Source organism: Phoca vitulina, unplaced genomic scaffold, assembly GCF_004348235.1.
Source record: "Phoca vitulina isolate PV1807 unplaced genomic scaffold, GSC_HSeal_1.0 scaffold5, whole genome shotgun sequence".
Taxonomy (NCBI): domain Eukaryota; kingdom Metazoa; phylum Chordata; class Mammalia; order Carnivora; family Phocidae; genus Phoca; species Phoca vitulina.
In genome coordinates this window covers 52,109,970-52,132,428 of record NW_022589708.1, presented here as the reverse complement: position 1 = coordinate 52,132,428, position 22,459 = coordinate 52,109,970, and the positions used below count along the sequence as shown (strand labels likewise).

Below are 22,459 nucleotides of genomic sequence, written 5' to 3'. Positions count from 1 at the left end.
TTATGAGGTGATGCTCCAGGGTAGCAGGTTTTCAATAGATGACTTTAAGGTTGACTTCAGAGTTATATTTCTGCTTCCTTACATAATCTTGTTGCAGTCCATGGACCAATTATATGTGAGGTCATTTAAGGTTTACTGGACACACTGAACTCATATCCAAGCAGTTAGGGCACAAAGGTTTTCTGTAAGAATTACAACATGTGCTTTAAAAGTGATTTTTGGCATAAAGGCAACCATGTGAAAGATTTTTGGGGGGAGGGGGGATGCTTGTAAAAATTTCAAGAGGTTTGAGAAATTCATCAACATGTAAATAACAGAATAGCATGGAAAAACTGTCATTTTTGTGTCTGGATAATGTTGAACAATCATTGCAGCTACTTGTCAGTTTTAATGAATGAGTGGCAAAGCTTACACAAAAGGCCTCCAGGAAGGTGTTAACTAAGTAAGATTCACGAGTCAGAGCTTGAACAACAATCTGAGGGGCAAAGCCTCCAATCTTAAGATTAGCCTCATTTTCAATAGTGCACTAATTGCTACTCATTACATGAGAATTTACTTGGAGAAAAGGATTTCATTTGAGATTTCTTTAGCTAGAAAAGAGCCCTCAAAGGGAAGAGTCGCATCAACTTTTAAAGCCCTGTGACATGGCCTGAAGTCTCCACCAGAGTTTCCACAGCAATCTTTATTCAGTGCCTAAATTTTCTTTAGTCCCCTTTCTCCCAGGCACCATACTAAAGACAACTTAACATTTCATGATGCATTTTGTTGCTTTGTATTTTCCGTTGCTGCTTTCTGCAACTTTCATTGCAGATGTACACTTTTTGAACTGTGAAATGTATAAATAGGCTTCTTTGGATCTATGTGGTAATTTAACAACTACTGATGACATTGTTTGAAAGAGAAAATGAATTCAAGTAGTAAACCCTTAACTTAAAAGTCACATTTTAATGGATATCTAACACATATGATAGAGGATTAATACCCTTAATATACAAATATATTTCACAAATTGATGAGAAACACCATATCATCTGGTAGAAAATAGGCAAAGGATTTAAATAGGCGTGCCACAGGAGAGGGAATCCAAATGGGTATGTTCTAAACCTGCTTAAGAGTTAGAGAGATACAAATTATACTATAAGATATCAATTTTCATGCATCAGCTGGGCCAAAATTAAGAAGTATTATAGGGGCACCTGGATGGCTTGGTTGAGCGTGGGACTCTTGGTTTTGGCTCGGGTCATGATCTCATGGGTTGTGGGATCAAACCCTGTGTGGAGCTCCACACTCAGAGGGAAGTCTGCTTGAAGATTCTCTCCCTCTGCCCTTCCCTCTGCCCTTCCACCTGCATGCATGTGCGCACTCTTTCTCTCACTCTCTCTCAAATAAATAAATCTAAAAAAACCAAAAAGTATTATAATGTCCAGTACCTACATGATTGCAGGGAAAAGGTGTTGTCATACATTGCTGGTAGAAGTGTGAGTTGATATGGCTTCTTTGGAAAGTAATATGGTAGTAGCTATTAAAATTTAAAAAATAGGGGCGCCTGGGTGGCTTAGTCTGTTAAGTGTCTGCCTTCAGCTTAGGTCATGATCTCAGGGTCCTGGGATTGAGCCCCGTGTCAGGCTCCCTGCTCAGTGGGGAGTCTGCTTCTCTTTCTCCCTTTGCCCCTTCCCCCTACTCATGCGCGCGCTTGCTCTCCCTCTCAAATAAATAAATAAAATCTTAAAAAAATAAAATAAAGTAATACCTTTTGATGTAGCAGTTTCTTTGTCAGGTTATGTTCATTAAGGAAAAAATCAGTATATAAAGGATATTTGTAAACAATATGTATTCCAGCATTTTGGTGTTACTGATTGTGACAAAAACTGGAAGCAATGAGTGTATCAGTAGAGGGATGGTTGAATAAATTATTGTTTACCCATGTTATGGACTTCTGCAACTGCTAAAAAAGAATGTTAGATTTATATCTGTGGACCTTGAGGGTGTACATGCCATATTGGTAAGCAAAAATTGCGACTGAAAAAAAAAGTTGCAGACTTCAGGGTAGTATATAAAGTCTGATACTGTTGTGTTGTTTTTTTTTTTTTAACAATATGAACACCTTTCGCAAGGTATGTTATATGTCTTTCTGTATACAGAGAAAAGTATGGAAGGCTACACTCCAGGTTTTTAACTTTTAGTTTTTTTGAGGGCATTGGGTTAGGAATGAGGCTGCAAATGGAAGGGGTCAAGAGAGATCATTTTTCTTTTTACTTTTTTGGATTTTTTTCTTTGTTACAGTAAGCATGTATTAGATTAAACTTTAAAAATAGCTAATAAAACCCTCATGTTTAAAGTGAAACTTACTAAAGAATACATCTATTATAACTGCTTTTTCTGTGACCTGAGCCGTAAAAATAAAAAGTTCATGCTTTATGTTTAAAGAACTTGGACTCATTTTACAGGACCTAAAAATTCCTGGTTCTTCTGAGGTGTGTTCATAACTAAAGGTCATTCCTTTGATTTCATTTTATGTTTTTGGTTGGTGTAGTCTTGTCATGAATATGACTAGCTACCCTAAGACAACAAAGATATCTTCAGTAAATTATCATAATGTAACAATATGTTATGGATGTTAAGAACTTTATAAGAAGCTGAGTTGCAAATTGAATTTTGGATGTTAAATTGTGATCAATTTGTCAAAATACTCTAATAGATGTTACCCATCATATTACTACTTTCCCTGTGTATCACAGTTATCTCTACTTCCAATATGGCTATTATTACTTTGCAATGTGGTTTTTCAAAAGAACTATAACTTTTTGTTCCTATTGCAAAAGTAAAACGTGATGAATACAAAAAACTTGGGATCCTAAAATACTGAAAAACAAAAGGATAAAACTGAAATCATTTATAAGTCTAATTATAAACACTTAACATTTTAATGTGTTATTCTACTCTTTTAAACATAATGTTACTAAGTATAATTTACATACAGTAAATTTCACATATTTCAATGTACAGTTTCGTAAATTTTTTTTTTCAGTTTTGTAAGTTTTGACATCTGTATGTAACCATGAAATATCACCAGTCAAAGTATTGATCAAATAAATTCATCACCCCCAAAAGTGTACTTGTACCCCTTTATAATGTGCCCTGGTTCCTCCATTTTTCTGGGAATCACTGATCTGCTTTGTAGATATATTTGGATTTTCTAGAATTTTACATAAATGGAATCATATAATATATACTCTATTTTTGTCTGATTTCTATCACTTAGCATAATTATTTTGAGATTCTTTCATGTTGCATGTCTCAATAGTTCATTACTTTTTATTGCTGAGTAATTACGGTTTGTTTGTTCATTCATTCATCTGTTAATGGACATCACTGTTACAATTTTGAGGCTCTTGAAATAAAGCTGCTCTGAACATTCATGTATAAGTCTTTATATGGACATAATAACTTTCTTTTTTCTTGTGTAAATACCTAGGAGTGGAATGGCTGTATCACATAGTAGATATTTAACTTTTCAGGAAACTGCCATTCTGTTTTCCAAAGTAGTTGTGTCATTTTCCATTTCTACCAGCAGTGTATAAGAGTTTCAGTTCTTCTGCATTTTTGCCAGCTCTTGTTATGGTCAGTCTTTTTAATTTCAGCCATTCTAACGGGTATGTATAGTATCTCATAGTGATTTTAATTTGCGTTTCCTAGTGACTAGTGATGTTGAACATTTGTTTATGTGCTTATTTGCCGTCTGTATATCTTTGACGAAGTATCTGTTCACAACCTTTGCCCACGTTTTTATTGGGGTGTTTGTGTTCTTTTGAGTTTTGAGATTTTTTTTTTATGATTTTATCTATTTATTTGACAGAGAGAGAGTGTAAGCAAGCACAAGCTGCAGAAGGAGAGGGAGAAGCAGGCTCCCCACTGAGCAGGGAGCCCGATGTGGGGCTCGATCCCAGGACCCCCGGGATCATGACCTAAGCTGAAGGCAGATGCTTAACTGACTGAGCCACCCAGGCGCCCCAGTTTTGAGATTTCTTCATACATTCTGGTTATAAGAAATTTACCAGATATAAGATTTGTAAATATTTTCTTTTAGTCAGTGACTTGTCTTTTAATTTTTTTAATTGTGTCTTTTGAAGAGCAGACATAGTGAAATCTGATTTATCAGTTTTTACTTTTAGGGATTGTGGTTTTGGTGTCCTACCTAAGAAATCTTTGTCTAACCAAAGGTCACAAAGATTTTTTTCTTGTTTTTTCCTAGATGTCTTCACAGTTGTATACATAGTTTATATTTAGGTCTATGTTAAGTTAATTTTTGTATATGGTGTGAGTCAAAGGTCATTTTATATAGGGTATGGGTCAAAGTTCATGTTTTGCGTATGGATATCTAATTGTTTCAGCACCGTTTGCTGAAAAGACTATCTTTTCACCACTGAATTGCCTTTGTACCTTTGTCAGAAGTCAGTTGTCCATATATATTATGAGTCTATTTCTAGACTGGTCCTTTGATCTCTATCGTGACACCAAAGTCTCACTATCGTGATTACTATTGTATTACAATAAATTTTGAAATCAGGTAATGTTAATTAGTCTTCCATCTTTGTTCTTTTACAAAGATGTTTTGACTATTCTGGGTCCTTTGTATCTATATGATTTTAGAATCAGCTTGTCAGTTTCCACAAAAAAAAGCCTGCTGAGATTTTGATTGGGATTGCATTGAATCTATAGATGCAATATCTTAATAATATTGAATTTTCCAACCTGTAAACAGGTGAATCTCTCCATTCATTTAGATCTTTAATTTCTCTCAGCAGTGTTTTGTTGTTGTTTTTTTTCTCTTTGAGAGAGCGGGGAGGGGGCAAGGGGCGCAGTAAGAGGGCAAGAGAGAATCTTAAGCAGGCTCCACGCCCCGCACAGAGCCCAACTCAGGGCTCCGTCCCAGGACCCTGAGGTCATGACCTGAGCCGAAATCAAGAGTTGGATGCTTAAATGACTGAGCCGCGCAGGCACCTCTTTTGTTGTTTTCAGTGTACAGGTCTTGCATACATTTTGTCTGTCATCATTCAAGTATTTCATATTTTTTGATGTTATTATAAATGGTATTGTTTTTTAATTTCAACATGGAAGTAAAATTGATTTTTATATATTGATCTTGTATCTTGGCACCTTGCTAAACTCACTTATTAATTATAGAGCTTGTTTTGTAGATTTCATCACAGCTTCTGTATAAACAGTCAGGTTATATATAAATAAAGGTAATGCTGCTGCTTTTTAATTGGGTGGTGCTTTTTGTTTGTTTTTGCCTTACTGTTTTTGCTAGTACCTCCAGTAAATGTTGAATAGAAGTGGTGAGAGGAGAGAATATTCTTATTCCTGATCTTGGGGGAAAGCATTCTGCCTTTCACCCTGAAGTATGGTAGGCATAGGTTTTTCATATACATTGTTTATCAAGTTGAGGAAGTTTTCTCCCATTTGTGGATTGCTAAGAGATTTTAATCAGGAAGTGGTATTCTATTTTGTCAGGTGTTTTTTCTGTGTTCTTTGACGTGATAATGTGGTTTTTCTTTCTTAGCTTGTTAACATGGTGAATTATATTGATTGGCTTTTAAATGTTAAGCTAACTTTGCATTTCTAGAATAAATCCTACTTGGTTATAATGTGTTGTTTGGTTTTTACCTATTATTGGTTTCAGTTTGAGAGAATTTTGTTTGGAATTTTTGTGTCTGTATTTATGAAGGGTATTGATCTGCAACTTTCTTTTCGTCCTAGATCCAGGTGCTATAACAAAGCATCATAGTTTGGGTAGCTTATAAAAAACCTGAAATATATTCCCCACAGTTCTGAGGGCTGGAAGTCTGGGATGAGGGCACCAGTATGGTCGGGTTCTGGCAAGGCCCTTTCCTGGGTTGTGAACCGCTGACTTCTTGTATCCACACATGGCAAAAAGAATGGAGAGATAGGGCAAGCTCCTGTGTCTTCTCTTGTAAGGGTTCTAAGCCCCATTCATGAGGGCTCTTAATCACCTCCCAAAGGCCCTACCTCCTGATACTATCATATTGGGAGTTAGGATTTCAACATGTGAATTTTGGAGGAACGCATTCAGTCCATAACAGCTTCCTTGTGATGTCTTTGTCAGATTTTAGTATTCAGGCAGTGCTGGTTTCATAGAATGAATTGGGCAGTATTTCAACCTTTCCAGGTTTCTGAATGAATTTTTATAAAATTGGCATTTTTCCTTAAATGTTTGGTAGGTTTCACCTTGAAGCTATCTTGGCCTGGAGTTTTCTTCGTGGGAAGGTTTTTAATTAATTCAATTTCTTTGTTAGATATAGTTATTGAAGTTACCTTTTCTTGTATTAGATAAGAAACAGCTGACTTTTTTTTTTGAGAGAGAGCGAATGTGAGTGGGGAGGGGGAGGGGAGGGGCAGAGGGAGAGAGAATCTTAAGCAGTCTTCACACTCAGTGCGGAGCTTGGTGGGGCTGGATCCCTTGACTGCAAGATCATGACCTGAGCTGAAACCAGGAGTTGGACGCTTAACCAACTGAGCCACCCAGGTGCCCCAAGAACAGCTGCCTTTCTAAAGGAATTTGTCTTTCAGGGAATTTGTCCATTTTATCCAAGTTGTGGAATGTATTGGCATAAAAATTTTTATAATATTCACTAATTCTCCTTTTAATATCTGAAGTATCTGCACTTCATGTCAACCCCTAGCTCATATTCCTGACTTTGGTAATTTGTGTCTTCTCTCTTTCCTGATCAGTCTTTCCTGATTTGTCAATTTTATTGATTTCTTCAAAGAATGAGCTTTTGGTTTCATTAATTTTTAAAAATTATTTTGTTTTCTATTTCATTGATTTAAGCTCTGATCAGTATAAATTTCATTTCTTTGGGTTTCACTTGCTCTTCCTTTTCTAGTATCTTAAGGCAGCAGCTGAGGCCATTAATTTGAAATCCTTCCTTTTTCTCCATATAGGCATTTAGTGCTATATAATTTCCCCTAAGTACTGCTTTAGTGGCATGCCATAAATCCTGATACGTTGTGTTTTCACTTTCATTTAGTTTAAGTGTGCTTGGCAGTTTCCCTTTTGATTTCTTCTTTGACCCATGTGGTATTTACAAGTGTGCTATTTAGTTTCTAAATATTTGGAGATTTTCCAAAGATCTTTTTATTATTAATTTCCAATTTAATTTAATTTTGGTCAGAGAACATACTTTGTGTGAGTCGAATCTTATAAATGTACCCAGTGTTTTTAAAAATGACTGTATTTACATGCATCGTTTAAGAAAACATTCTATATGTACTATTTTGTGACCATTTTCACAAAGCATTATATTATAGAAATTTTCCTGTCTCAAGGATGTTCTAAAACTTGACTTAAAAAGTAACTTAGTTTTTTTTTTTTTTAGAAATAATACATTTATGTGGTTCAGAAACCAAAACAATATAAAAAAGTACACATTGAGAAATCTCAGTTTCATCCCTGTTTCCATTTACATTATTTGCCATATTATTAGTTTCAGGGGTATCTTTTCTGCATTTCTCTATGCAAATACAAGAAAAGCATGCATATATATACTCTTATTCTAACATCTCTACACAAAAAATAAACAGCTTGACCCTTAATCATTGTATATGGATATGTTTCCATTTATTTAACATATTGATGTGTTTTTCCAGTTTTAAAAAAATTGAATGGCTTCTCTATTCTGAGTACTGTGCTAGCCAATATTGTACTTCTCATTTAATTTGGATTACAGCTTTATTGGATCAGATGCATCAGTCTACATTATAGATGAGTGGCTTTATATAAGCTGAGGCTTTATATATATGCAGTGTTTTCTTTTGACACCTTCAGAGGACCTTTTTGTATTCATTTTTGTGTTCCTGGTGCTAAGCCTATATAGTAGATCCTTAACAAACGTAGCTCTGTGAATGATTTCTTAGTTCAGTTAGCCCATGTGGTAAATGATGTGGACTTCAGTTCTAAACATACTGTATGTTTTTTCCCTTGACGTCCATTATATTAAGTACCGAATGATATGTGATAGGTGACACTTCAGTAAATGAACATGTACTTGCAGTGAGATTTGTTGTGATTCTTTTGAAATCTCTCATTGTGATGTGGTAGGAGTGAATGCAGGGCAGTGTGGCAGGCTTGGGTTCAGATTCTTTCTGAACTATTTTGTAGGATGACTGTGGTGAAAACAATGAAATGCCACGAGGAAGTACCTAACATAAGCTCTGCTAGTCAGGGATGTGGTAAATGTTGGGTTCCTTTCTCCTTTATTTCTTCAGGGTGGGCTCTAGGTCCAGAAGGTTATTTGAATATAAACCCAGAAGCCCATTCATTACCACCGAGTCCACACTGTGCAGCCTGCTGTCTAGGACGCACACCAGGTAGAGGATTTTGCAGGTGAGGATAAGGCTTTAATATTCTTCCATTCGTGGTTCTCACTGGCTGAGGGGTTTGACATGGAGCTTTACCTGTAATCCTCATAATAGTCATACTTGATAAGTATTATTACTGCTCTTTTGAAAATAACAAAACTTAAGCCCGGAAGATTCAGAATTTTTGTCCAAGGACACTGATAAAGGACAGGATGAGAAATCACAACTAGGTCTGTTTGGCTTCAAAAGCTTTTTTTTTCCCTCCATTATATTATGTTGCCCCTTGGGATGATTACAAAACATCACTAGTTTTAAAGGACTTACTATACTGAAACTAGAACTATGTGTAATTTTCTGAAATTTTAATTTTAATCTTTACATGTATGACAAATTTAAGTCTGGAGGGAGAAAATTATAATTTGGATTCCTTTAATAGACTTATTTTAAAGCCCTTGAATATGCCTGGGCAAAAATAGTACACATTTTTTTTTTTGAAACAAGTATTGGCTAGGGATTGAACAAGGAATGTAGCCCAACATGAACCAGATGTTTTATTTTTACATAGAGAAGGAAATGTTAGAATATAGGATCAAGCTCTCTGGTATTATTTTGACATCAGTTTATCATTATGTGGACTCCTGGAAGGTAGCATCTTGTGCCTGAAAACATTGAAGTCAGGGCTTTCTCGTGCACGCAGGGCTGTGTTTATATTAGGTTATGCATGGCAGTTTGGCAGTTTGTTTTGCAGATGTTCGTAATGTACAGTCTTACATCTTGTTTCTATTTCTGGAATGCTTTTAAGTATGACTCATGTTTTCTTGAGGCCATCCTAAAAATACAGCTAGTTTTGAGCATTAATGTAAAATACAACACAGACACCACACAGCAGTACATGATGCTTTCTCGCAGTAGTTTAATACAGTTTTCTGACGAATTAAATATTTTCTTTGACAAAAGAGACTAAACTAAAATATGAATAAGTAAAAATGGGAGTTGTTTTTTTTTTTAGAGAAACAGGTCCTCTCATATCATAGTGTAAACAACAAAATGAGTTGGGAATTTCAATAAAAGGAGTAAAACATGGTATCACTGGCATCCTCAAAAACTAAGAAATAGAATTAATGGCCAGAAAAGCAAGTCCATTAAATTCAGTGGAGCCCCATGAGGTGAACACTTGTAGGGAAAATCTTGGATCTGAAGAAAGAGCCTGTTAAAAAGATTTTGGAGGGGCAGTAGGACATAATGGCTAGAGTGCAAACTTTGAACTCAAAAGCTTAGGTCTAAGTCTGGTTCATGCACATAGCAACTGTGGACAAATGCTAGCACCTCAAGAACTTTGATTTTTTGAAATGTAGGTAATGAATATTTAAAGAATGCTTATATGGCACTTACTATTACCAGACACTGTTCTAAGTGCCTAATTTAATCCTCGTAATAACCTTATAAATAAGTACATTTGTTATATCTGTTATACAGATGGAGAAACTGAGCACAGAGAATTGAAATAACTGATGAAGTTTTCATACCTAGTAGGCAGCAGAGTTGGGATTTGAACAGTTTGGCCTGATTCTGTATCCTGACACAGTAGAGTCTCCTACCTCCTAGGGTTGTTGTGAGTTCTAAAAGAGATCCTGTATGAAAAATCATTTGTATTTTTACCTGGCACATGAAAAAGATGCAATAAATTATTGCTATTATTATGACTGTTTATTGGAAAAGGAAAAAATAAAGGAAAAGAAGCCTTATTGAAAGTATAGCATAGACTACAAAGCCAGCCACAGGATTCAGAAGCTGCTTATACGTATTAAGAAACTTAGGTAGAATTGAAATGTGGTGATGAGAGCCTTAGATATCCTAACATCTAGCAGATCAATCTAAAGGTAGAACTTCTTCACTACTGACTTGCCTCCCTGACAATTTCATCTTTCAGAAGCTAGGGGAAATTAAGAGGAACTCTTCCTCTGGGCTTAATTGTGACTAGTTAGAAATAATCCATTAGTGGTATGCAAGCAACAGAAACCTTGGGGAAAAAAAAAACCTCAGACGCTGTATTTCTCAACAAGGGTGCCATTGACATATTGGGCAGATGGGACTATCTTGGACATTGTATTTAACATCACTAAATGTCAATAGTGTACCAAATTATCCCTCATCCCCCAAAGCTTTGCAACAACTAAAAGTACCCCCAGACATTTCCAGATGCCTTCTGGCGGGCATAGAGTGGTGGCAGTATTGCCCCTAGATGAGAACCACTGTTGAGTGCAAGAGTAAAGGAAGGGATTGCTGAGAATTGTCAGATGTGCCTTAGGCCAGTGGTTCTCAACACATGAGGATCATGCTGAGTGGAAGGACTCCTATGAGCATACTCAGGATTATACTCAGTTCCCACTTTAAATAACTCTATGCCTTTCTCTCCTACTTAAGTACATGGTATATAAACTGCTCTGTAATTATAGGTATAATTGATTCTTCATGAGTTGCTAAAAAAAAATATTCTTAAGCCTCAGCACTTTAACTGACAACTTGTGAGGGGCAGACCTCACATTTGATTAGGAACTGCTGCCTTCAGCTTTAAAAAAAAATCTTAAAAATGTATATAGTTCCAAGGTCAAGGCATTCAAAATGGAATAGAACTAAATAGAACTAAATGGAGACTGTAATTATGAACAGTTACAAATAGTTATAAATAATAAACAGTGGCAGGAAGCTGAAGAGACCTACTTGGCTCTACCTTCTAGAACTTTGGAAATGGTCATATTTTAAATAGTCAAGTCCAGGTAATGGAAGGTCAGGCACATTGCCAAAGCTAAATACAAAGGAGTGACACCAAACTGTTAAGAACAGTGCAGAGAGAGCCTGTGGCCAGAGTAAGCTGAGATTTGTAAAAACATAAGGGAAAAAAAATCCCAAAAGTGTTTATGTTTTTAATTATGTATTTGATACTGGTGTAAGAAGAGGTAGTAGATCTGTGGGATAGGGAACATTGTGTAAGTTTATGATAGAGAAGTTAGAGCTTCTTAATTCTTGTCTTGTGTCACCCTTACACAGCAAGCAGACTGACTCATCTTGAAATAAAAAAGAGTAAACTATACATCACAAAGATGGATTTAGGCCTGAAGTAGGAAAGAAAATAGTTTAAGTGGACATTTAATAGTTGTAAATGAAGTTGAATCTCCAGTCTCAGGTGAACTGCTTCCGTAGCATCCTGAAACTTCTTGGTTTCTCAAAGGTCTAGGTCTTAGAGCAATGTTTCTCAATCTATTTTTCATTATTGCTCGTCTAAGGACATTTACCCCCCAGTTGTCTTTCTCCAATCTCATGAAATGTTAATACTGCAGATATACTATCTATCTTTTACATGCAGTATCCCTTTAGTGGGCAACAGACCATTGTAATAAGAATTAAGAATTTTTTCCAACCCCTCTTCCAAGGACCAGTTTTTGCCCCCTTGGGGGTAATATGCTCCCTGTGCATGTTGTAGAGGATTCATAGAGGACAGGAGCGAAGTCAAGCACCTCCACTTAGGTGATGAGTCTCCTGATTTTCAGACATAGAGGCACTTGGTTTGGGGAAATTATAAGATGCTTTAGTGTGATCCCAGTGACATGACAAACCAGCCAGGCTGCCCCCCAAACCTTGTTCTTGATCATTTCTCCATGATAAAGGAAATCAGAAATTTATCTTTATTTTTCCAATGGTTAAATGTTAGCTTTGTGGGCGGAGTAGGAGGTAGACTACACTTGTAAAGTTGTGCTGTTGGGCTTGGTGGGGGAAGCACAGCTTTAGCCTTGGCAAGTGTTCTTAGTTTGATCTTTGAATTCTTTTATGACCTTGCTGGGTGATTAAACAAAGTGTAAAAAATATGGAATATATTTAGTACATATAAAGGACTTTTAGGATATATGTATGTGTTTATGTGTAAAATGAAACACAATAATAAAGGAAACACTATAACCCACATCCAATTTAGGAACTAGAATAGTACCAAAAACCATTGAAGCTCTCCATGAGAATCTCTCTGATTCCCTGCCCAGGTATCCATTATCCTGAATTTATCATTCTCTTGCTTTTTTGCTTCTCAAGCACTGTTTTATTACATATGTATGGATTTCTAATGAATTCAATTTGTTAGTTTATTGAGCATTATCAAAATAGTATCATATGAGATTTATTCTGTGACTTAATTTTTTTCACTGAATACCTTTTAAGAGTTAAACATATTATTGGAAGTAGTCGTAGTTCATTCTGTTTTTGTTGTTATGTAGTATTCATTTATGTGCATTTTATCCATTTCCAGTCTCCAGTTGTATTTTTATTTTTTTAAGAATGAGTAAGTTTTCTTTTTCTTTGTTATATTTAGTTTTATTTTGAATAACATTCTGTGAGTATTCCGTCTGTCTCCTGATGTATAAGGGCAAGAGTGTTTCTTAGATACCTAGGAATGCACTTCCTGGGTCACTGGGTGATTTACAAATGAGCAAACACAAATTAATTATATTAATTCAAACATTTATAAAATGCTTAGGCAGAAGATAAGCAGATTGATGGGTGATTTAATAGTAGACAGAAGGGCATTGGAATGAGGTAGTCTTCTATTCCCAAGTTGGTGTAGAAGAATAGACTTGAAGATGTTAAGTCATTTAATCTTCTCACTGTGAATTTTGGGAGATCTCACAACCTATTGCCAACCTAAGTTATAGTTTTCTTCAATTTTTAAGACTGTGAGAATCATTAATTGTCTGGGATGATTTGATCATGTCCCCTTATTAGAACAAACGCATTGGACTATAAAATTGTGATAAAGTAATGATTCTAGTGCCTTATATCACCCTAGAAAATCACTTTTATTTCTTTAGCGACACTTATAGGTGATCATTCAAATGTTCTTAAAGGCTTTTAAATGTGGGATTATGTGACTCTTTATGAGATCATAAACTTTGTCCTGTTTTAACATTGATAACAATGGTTTATTGTAAAGCAGTGTGAGAATTGACCAGGTGAATGTATCAATGAATGTGTGTGTGTGTGTGTGTGTGTGTGTGTGTGTGTACACATAGATAGATATGCTTTTTAAAATATAATATACTAAATGCACTGATTGCTTGGAGATTTATATTATAAGTAGTAGACTGATTTGCATTTCGTTTTATCTTTTTTTCCCCTTGAAGTTTCAGACTCTGTGGCTCAATCTGTAATTCAGCATCTAAGATGGATAATGCAGAAGGATCTTTTGGGGCAAGATGTCTTTCTAATAGGACCTCCTGGGCCTCTTCGACGCTCTATTGCTATGCAGTACCTGGTGAGCAATCAATTCTTAGGGATTCCTAAGGGAACTTGGATTAGTTATGTTCTAAAATAAATTAAGAATTTACAAAAATATCAGGATTATTCATTCCTTGAAAAAAATTTTCATTTTGATGATCTGTTTAATAAAGAGTTTTGAATAAGTATTCTGGGAAGCAAATGTACATTTATCTTTCATAGCTTTAGGAAATTTTTGCTGCAACTAGAAAGTTCTCAACTTCTGATAAAAAAGAAATACAAATTCAGGCAATGAGTGGCAGATAGGATCATAAACTCTGAGATTACAAAACAAAACTCAGTTTTATATTATTCAGGGAATATTCTTTTATCTGAGATCCACATTCTATAAAGTCAGATAGTTCTCTTGACTTTTTGATGTTATATGGTCTTTAAAGGGAGCCCATGGTTTGTAAAATATCTCTTATATGTTACACGCTTTTTTCCCTTTAAATAGATGAGAAAACAAGTTTATTAAATAGCTCACTGAGCTTTATCCAGCTAGTAAATGATGGAGCTAGACTTCAAATCCTCTCTCTGACCTGTTATCCTCTTAAATGTTTGTAGTTCTCTGAGTACAGTTGTGAAGTGAATTGAAATATTAAAATCTCAACACAGATTTTAAAAAATTGTACAGGACTTTTTTTTCTACTTTGCCAGCATTAATAAGCATTGTTCTACTGAGGGAGGAAGAATGCTATCAGATGAAGTTGTTCTGTCTGAAGATATTTTTTAGGATGAAGAGAAGAACTTTGTTTTCAGCTTCCTTGTGTTACTTGATATTAAAGAATTGATTTCTGTGCTATTGAAATATACTTTGTGTACTCTTTTATTTCAGTGGTAGATTTATTTTGGTACTTCTAAAATCATGTAGGGTGAGAATGATAAAAATACAATGGGCAAATCAGAACTTAACTCCTTTGAGCCCATACCTTTCATATCTTTTATTTGTTCCTAGAACCGACTTCTGAGGTATAATGGGTCATTGTAGTATTAGCCTTTTTTTCCTAATAAACAAGGCAAAAGTGGCTTGTCTATGAATGCCAAGTCAGCTACTGAGAATCCACTCTACCTGGTTCATTACAACGACCACAGTATCTCACTTTGATTTTGTTTCTGGCAAGACTGTGAAGCTTGTTAGGAATGTGGAATGAGAAAGGCTGGGAGATTACAGGAGACTTGTTGGTTCAAAAATGCAATATAAGTCTGTAAGTGTGAAACCTGTATCTTTAAAAAAAACCCCACAAACTTTAAATTATGAAACAGAGCCGAGGCAGCTTTAGGATGTGGAAATACACATAAGAAGGCTTACTAGCCTAAGCTTCCTTGCAAACCCTGCAAATGGGTACTGTTGCCATTAGATAAAAGATCCTATGCTTAGTAATATCCAGAGTAGATGAAGTCTTTACAGGCAGAGATTTTGGGGCAAGCCTGCTGAACCAATGAGAAATGAAGTAGAAATAATTTGATAGCTGTGTCTCTTTTATATTTAATTCATATAGAAGGAATTTTATAGATAGCCCCAAAAAACTCAACAGACCCCCGCTGCCTCCTCCATCTGTTGCTCCCAGTACTGTTGGTGAACTTGCTCAGACCATCCCTTGGAAGGAGCAGCAGGGGAGACTTTGGTGCTTGTCTGGGCTGAGGAAGAATCTCAGGAAGCTGTCAAGACTGAGGATAATATTCTCGGTGTGGCAGTTCAGGGTCTTACTCTGGTACAATTTAACAATAAGAGTATGTATGACTTTGTCAACCAGTTTTGACAGGGTTTTTCCAGTGATCACATTCAACCAATCAGTGAAACAGACATGATGGTACCAGCAATGTGTTCCCAAAGCAAGAAGGAAGTATTCACTAACAAGAGAAGTTGCTGCTTTAGTCTGAAAGTGTGCTTTCACGGGCAGTTCATTCTTATTTAGAAAAATATTGTTTGGTATCACCACATCTTCACCACTATATGTGTGTTTTCTCTACTTAAAATGTTTTCTTCTTTCCATACGTACTTAAATTTATGGGTGCATGGGAACAGGCATATATTATAAAAACAAAATGAAAATGATACTATATTTTTATCAACATCACATGGAGATAAGGCAGAGGAAAAAAAAATCCTGTTGTATGGACTTATCCTCTTTTACCATGAATGGCATGCTCATTCAATTTTCTTCTTTATACGTCAGTAAATTAATTTGTTCTTCCTGTTTAATAACAACATATTGTATGCCTTATTCAACTGGAGAGCATCACTGTTTTTAATTCAATATTGTAAAACCAAGGATAATGTTAAAAACTTTTTGTACATAATTGTCACATGCAGGGCAAAATGACATTAGGGATGGATAAATTACTCTAAAAGAAATGAATTCTGGATGGTTTCCCCTTCAAACCAAAAGTGTTTGTTTTGTGTGAAAGAATCCTTTTTTCCCTCTTCTCCTTCCCCTCCTTCTTTCATCCTTCTTCTTGTCCTTCCTGAATAGCTATGTTTGTTTTCCTTCCCTCTTCTGTTGACCTTCCTATTGGTATTTACCCTGTGAACCCAACATATCACATACGGTTGGTAAACATCGGTTAATGGACTAAATTAATTTAGATGCCTTTTAAAAAAAAGGTGAACATTACTTACTGAAATGACTATCATTTGTGGAAAAACTAAGTTGGCAAGTTATCACTCGTGATATTTGAAAAGAATTCTATAAAAGATACTAAGATTTGTAAGATCTGATTATTATTGCTTAAGAGGTAAATGATTATTAAGTAGTAAACTATTGGATGCAGCAAACGTAGAGCTCTGAGGAGAGAGAAGTACATGCATGTTTTCATTAATGCTCAATGTTTTGCATTTTTCTCAAAGCTGAGACTCAAGAGGATTTTCATTCAGAATTAGATTTAAAATGTTCTTCTAGGGTAGTGACATTGTTGGATAACTGGCTCCAAAGCATATGTTGGGAATTTGATTTAATATTGGAACAATTTCACTCTCTGCTCTACAGGAGCTGACCAAAAGGGAAGTTGAATACATTGCCCTGTCAAGGGACACCACTGAAACCGATCTCAAACAGCGTCGAGAGATCCGAGGAGGCACAGCTTTTTACGTTGATCAGGCAAGTTCTGATCACACTCCAACACATGACTGTTTAGTCCAGGTCTATGCAAAATTGTTTTTTAAAGTAAAAAGAGATAGCTCATGTGATAGAGATAATGCACTGTGCTTTCTCTAGACAGATTTAATTTAGATTTTTGGTTTTCCTGTTCTTGGAAATGCCTTCTTCGTTTAGCACTAAATAAAAAACTGTAGATGAAATTAGTGGTTCTGAAATGTTACCTAAAGATCAATATGCTGATTTCTTAATTTTTAATTGCTTCCTAGTACTTATACATAGAAATAAGAATTTTTAAAAAGGAATTAAGGAGATTTTAATACAGGAACTTCTCTAGCATATTTAGAAATTATTCTTGATCTAAAAGTCAGATAAAGGTGTATTAAACATAGTGAAATTAAATATATACTTCCAGGAACTACAGCTTTTGTGGTGGGAGGTGCAGATTACCAACTAAGATAATATTTTATCATTATATTTTATCAATATTATAATGAAGCTCGTTGAACATTTCTTACAAACATATAGCTTAAAATATTAAATATTGTTCTTCATTAGGAATACTTAATAGAGAAAGGACAGAGATCTTAAATCAGCAACTCATAGATCGAAGATTTCAAATGTCCAAGAAATTCATGACAAGATGCTTTGCTTTCTCGTTTACAAAAATAAAAATTAAAACATTAATGAGCTGTTGTTTTTCTTTCACCTCTCATATTAGCAAAAACTAAAGAATCTGCTAATGTCCAATCTTTTTTTTTTGTTTGTTCGTTTTTTTGTTTTTTAAAGATTTTATTTATTTATTTGACAGAGAGAGACACAGCGAGAGAGGGAACACAAGCAGGGGGAGCGGGAGAGGGGGAAGCAGGCTTCCCACGGAGCAGGGAGCCAGATGCGGGGCTCCATCCCAGGACCCTGGGATCATGACCTGAGCCGAAGGCAGATGCCCAACGACTGAGCCACACAGGCGCCCCTGTTAATGTCCATTGTTGATGGGGAAGAAGGGATGAGGAAACAGCATTGCTGTTGATGCAATTTTGAAAGAAAATTTGGCAATATCTATGAAAAGAAAGGAAATTAAATATATTTGGACTCAGCAGTTATATTTCTGGCAATTTTTCTTCCAAATGTTATTCATATAAAGCAAGCAAAGTTATGTATGCAACAGTATTTATTGTAGCATTGTTTGATATCATATAAAACTATAAGTGAAAACTGTAATCCTCTTTAGGAAGGGTGCCTGCGTGGTTCAGTTGGTTAAGCATCTGACTCTTGATTTCGGCTCAGGTCATGATCTCAGGATTGTGAGATCAAGCCCCATGTTGGTGTCCGTGCTGCAGTCTGCTTGAGATTCTCTCTCTCTCCCTCTGCCTTTGGCCCTCCCCCTGTCTCTGGCTCTGTCTTTCTGTTTCTCTTTCCCTCTCTAAAAAAAAATAACAACTTAGGAAACTAGTTAAACTAGTTAAATAAATAACAGTAAGTAGAATTCTCTATTGCCATTAAAAAGAATGTAGTAATAGGAAAGAAGTCCAGGATAAAGCATAAAAATGACGTTGCAAGACTGCATATGTAATATGATCCTATTTGTGGTAAAAAGAAAAAAAGAAATACGTAAATGTTTGTGTATATGTTGGAAATTTCCAGAAGGATACACAAGGATCAGTTAACAGAGCTTACCTCTGTGGAAGTGTGACCCAGCATCTGGGGTGGGGCGAGGAAAGAATTTTGATAGTCCTCTAAATTTGAAGCTTCCTCATGAGCACACTATTACTCTATAATTAAAAGAGTATACATTTAACCCTTGAACAATAAGTGGGTTAGGGTTGCTGACCCCTGAGCAGTCAAAAATCTGCATATAAATTTTGGTTCCCCCAAAACTTAATACTTAAAACTACTAATAGCCTACTGTTGACTGGAAGCCTTACTAATAACAAATAGTCGATTACTGTATTTTGCATATTATATGTATTATATACTATATTCTTAAACTAAGCTAGAAAAAAGAACATGTTCTTAGGAGCATCACAAATAAAACACATCTATAGTACTGTACTATATTGAAAAAATATCTGCATATAAGTGGACCCATCCAGTTCAAACGTGTTATTCAAGGGTCAAGTTATTCTAAGTGTAAAAAATCACTGAGTGAAAGAATATTTGGAGACCAGGATATTCACATTATCTTATAGATTACTTATTAGTTACAAAAGCAAAAATGTACTTAAAATGGGGAGAGTTGGCAGTCACCACCTTAAAGGATGGTGATCACACTTAGCACCTTGTAGTGAGAAAATCTGAGTTCACATTTCCAATTACAAAGTAATCCTTTGTGGATGAAACCCTGAAGTACATTTTAAAGAAATCTGTCTTATTCACATAATGCAAAGGTTCACTTTATACATTATTTCTAATTACACATGGGAAAAAAAAGTACCTTTACAACACCTGCTTCTTTTCTTTATCTAGTGAGGCCAAGAGTAAGGAGTTGGGGAGAGAGTGTAGAAAACCGAGACTACGGCCCAAGGAGTGGAGAGGAGATGGGAACCGATTGATTGATTGATTGACTGATTCATTCATTCATTTATTTAAAAGATTTTAATTAATTATATGAGAGAGCGAGAGTGCACAAGCAGGGGGAGGGGGAGAGGAAGAAGCAGGCTCCCCGCCGAGCAAAGAGCCTGATGCAGGACTTGATCCCAGGACCCTGGGATCATGACCTGAGCTCGGGACAGACGCTTAACGACTGAGCCACCCAGGCGCCCAGATGGGAACAGATTTAATGACGCCAAAAGAACTGGCCGTTTGGTAGAGTGTGGATTTAAAAACAAATTTTTTGAATGAATCTCATATCTGGATTGATAGTTGCAATGCAAATAGTGAAGAAGAGAAAGTGGACTTTTATATGTTTATTATTTTAAAGGCACCTTAAAACTTTGTGTTTCTTGAAACATAAAGTAAATTATTTAGATAACACTGTGTAATATACTCTGCCTGCCATTCTAAAAAGCATGTTTCTGGATGATACCTATTTTACGGTTTATAAAATATTTAAGGTGCTATTATAAATGTATGGTAATACCTTATATTTCATGTTTTCTTGGCAAATCCTGCTTGTTACGATGAACATCCGTTATTTGGAATGTAATGCACAGACACCTTCTGAGCCTGTGATTGTGGCATAGGAACATTGGTCCTTTTCCTAAGTTACTTCAGACTATTTGTTAAGATTATATCTGATTTTCATATTTTTTTCTTCTGTCTCTTAATATTCTTTATTATTTGTTCATAATCAGATCCTAACAGTTCCTTGCTTACACCCATGCAATCCTATCATGCCTGGAATAAAATCCAAACCCTTTAATATTGCCTACAATACTCTATAGGACCTGATCTTGTCTACCTCAGCTCCTTTTTCTCTTTCCCTTGCTTTTTAGGCTCTTGCTACATGGCCTTGTTCTCTTAAAAATAGATCTAATGCTTTCCAGCCTCAGAGCCTTTGTATTTAACATTTCCTCTGCCTGGTACAAGCTTCTCCCAGATCTGTATAGTCCTGCCTCCTCATCATTCAGATTATAAATTCTCAGAACGTTTTAGTAATCACTGACGATGCCCACCCCCCTTCCACATATACAGTGCTATTATATTATACAATGTGATCTTCAGAGTACCTATCACTATCTGAATTTACCTTATTATTTCTGTGTTTCCATGTTTAATTATCTGCATTCCCTATCAGAATGTAACTTTCTTGTTTATCTCTGGCACCTAAAAACTGTCTGGAAGATGATTGGCACTTATATTTGATGATAGATTTCTCCTTTGGATAATCAATCTTGTTAAAATTTTAAGTAAATTAAGAATAAATAGGTTCAGGGGACCCTCCAGTGGAAAAGGTATTTATCTTTTTGACATCTATTTTGAGTCATCAGAATGAGTAATTCCCATCTGAATTCTAGATAGATGAAGTTGCCAATTGATTACCAGCTGGTCATATGTTTGTTAGACTGAAAGGTCTTTATTTTATTTGGAAATTTCTTTTATTTGTTTAATATTCTTAACCATAATAACAGAACAATAAGAATAATATTCTTAATTTGATGTCTGGGATCAAGGGAGAGGCAGTATCTTCATTTACCAGCAGGTGATGGCTCTAACCTAGGTGGGCCAGCACAGGTGAAGAAATGCCTGTGGCCATCTGGTGGGTGCTGGGAGAGAAAGTTCAGATTGTTCGGTGTGCCCGACGCAGGCACATGTGACCGACGCTCAAGTAATTACTAATTGACTTTTCAGCTGGAAACCTTGGCAAAACCCCCAATTCCGAGTTGAGGGTCATGACTATCAACCTCTTCACTTATTTTCACGCAAGATTAAGGATGATTGATGATAAAGTGAGAGGTTAAACTGAACTGCTACTCCTGAAGCAGTATTTGTATTTTCTTTTAAAATAATGTTTGTATTTTCTTTTAAAATAATGTTTATTTTTTCTGATTAATATTATAAGTGCTTTTTATAGATATATGTTTAATATCATAAATGCTTTTTATAGATATGTGTGTGTATATATATATGTATACATATATACTATATAGAGAGAATTTCTTAAATATTTATCAAAATGACTGCTATGTGTCAGGCACTGTCTAGGTGCGGTGAACAAAATAAACAGATGCCTGTCATCGTAGAGCTGTTTTTTTAAAATTTTTTTTATTAATTTTTAGAGCACACACGAGTGGGTGCAGGGCGGTGGGGGGAGGAGCAGAGGAAGAGGGAGAGAGAGAGAATCTTCAGGAGGCTCCCTGCTCAGCACGGAGCCTTGCCTGAGCCTGACGTGGGGTTCAATCTCACAACCCTGAGATCATGACTTGAGCCGAAACCAGGAGTCTTTTGCTTAACTGACTGAGCCATCCAGGCACCCCATAGAGCTTATGTTTTAATGGGGGAAACAAAACCATAGTAAAAAAGTATAGTATAAAAAGTAAATGCTAAAGGGCATCGGGAAGAATATAAAAATTACTTTTATCTTCCCCTTCAAGATCGACAGTGTAAATATTTCCTATATTATTTTCTATTCTGCCTATATACATATCTAATCATGTACAATAATTTTTGCAAAAACTGTGTACCATGTATATAAAGTTTCATAGTCTGCTTTTTTAAAAACCTGATATTTTATCAGGGGCATCTTCCTATGACACTAGATATTCCTCAAAAATATAATTTTTAGTGTCCATGCAATATTGCATCAAATAGATGTGCTATTATTTATTTAACATTCCCATTTTATCCACATGCCCATGTTGTTGCTAATTTAGGTTCTTTCTAAGTTTTCACTATTATAGCTAAGGCTTTGATGAATATCACTGTACTTATATCTTATAATCTCTGAGTATTTTGTACACTTGAATGCTAGAAGTATAATTATTCATCAAAAGGTCTAGACATTTTCAAAAATAATTCAAGAATAATATATATTGTCAAATTGCTTTTCGGAAAGGGTGTTCTAACTCACACTTTCATCAGTGCCCTATGCGTGATTGCCTCATTGATTCTTGACAGCACTGGGTATTTCTTTGTATGTACTTTGCCGAAGTAATAGGTTTTAATTTGCATTAAAAAATTACTAAGCAGGCTGAATCTTTTTAATATGTTCATTGGCTATTGCTCCTATAAGATGTCAA

The 22,459-nt window shown here is 35.5% G+C and overlaps 1 protein-coding gene across 6 annotated transcripts in view; it reads left to right on the top strand.

Moving 5' to 3' along the window:
* VWA8 (von Willebrand factor A domain containing 8) overlaps positions 1-22,459 on the top strand; it is a 348,163-nt gene that overhangs the window by 31,859 nt on the left and 293,845 nt on the right. For 5 of the 6 annotated variants that reach the window (XM_032402933.1, XM_032402932.1, XM_032402934.1 and 2 more), the window contains exons 3-4: positions 13,551-13,681; positions 16,674-16,784. In XM_032402933.1, the coding sequence (XP_032258824.1) occupies positions 13,551-13,681; positions 16,674-16,784 (242 nt within the window). Of the gene's footprint in view, positions 1-8,318; positions 8,408-13,550; positions 13,682-16,673; positions 16,785-22,459 lie in introns of those variants that run through there. The other variant, XM_032402935.1, reaches the window with a different exon arrangement.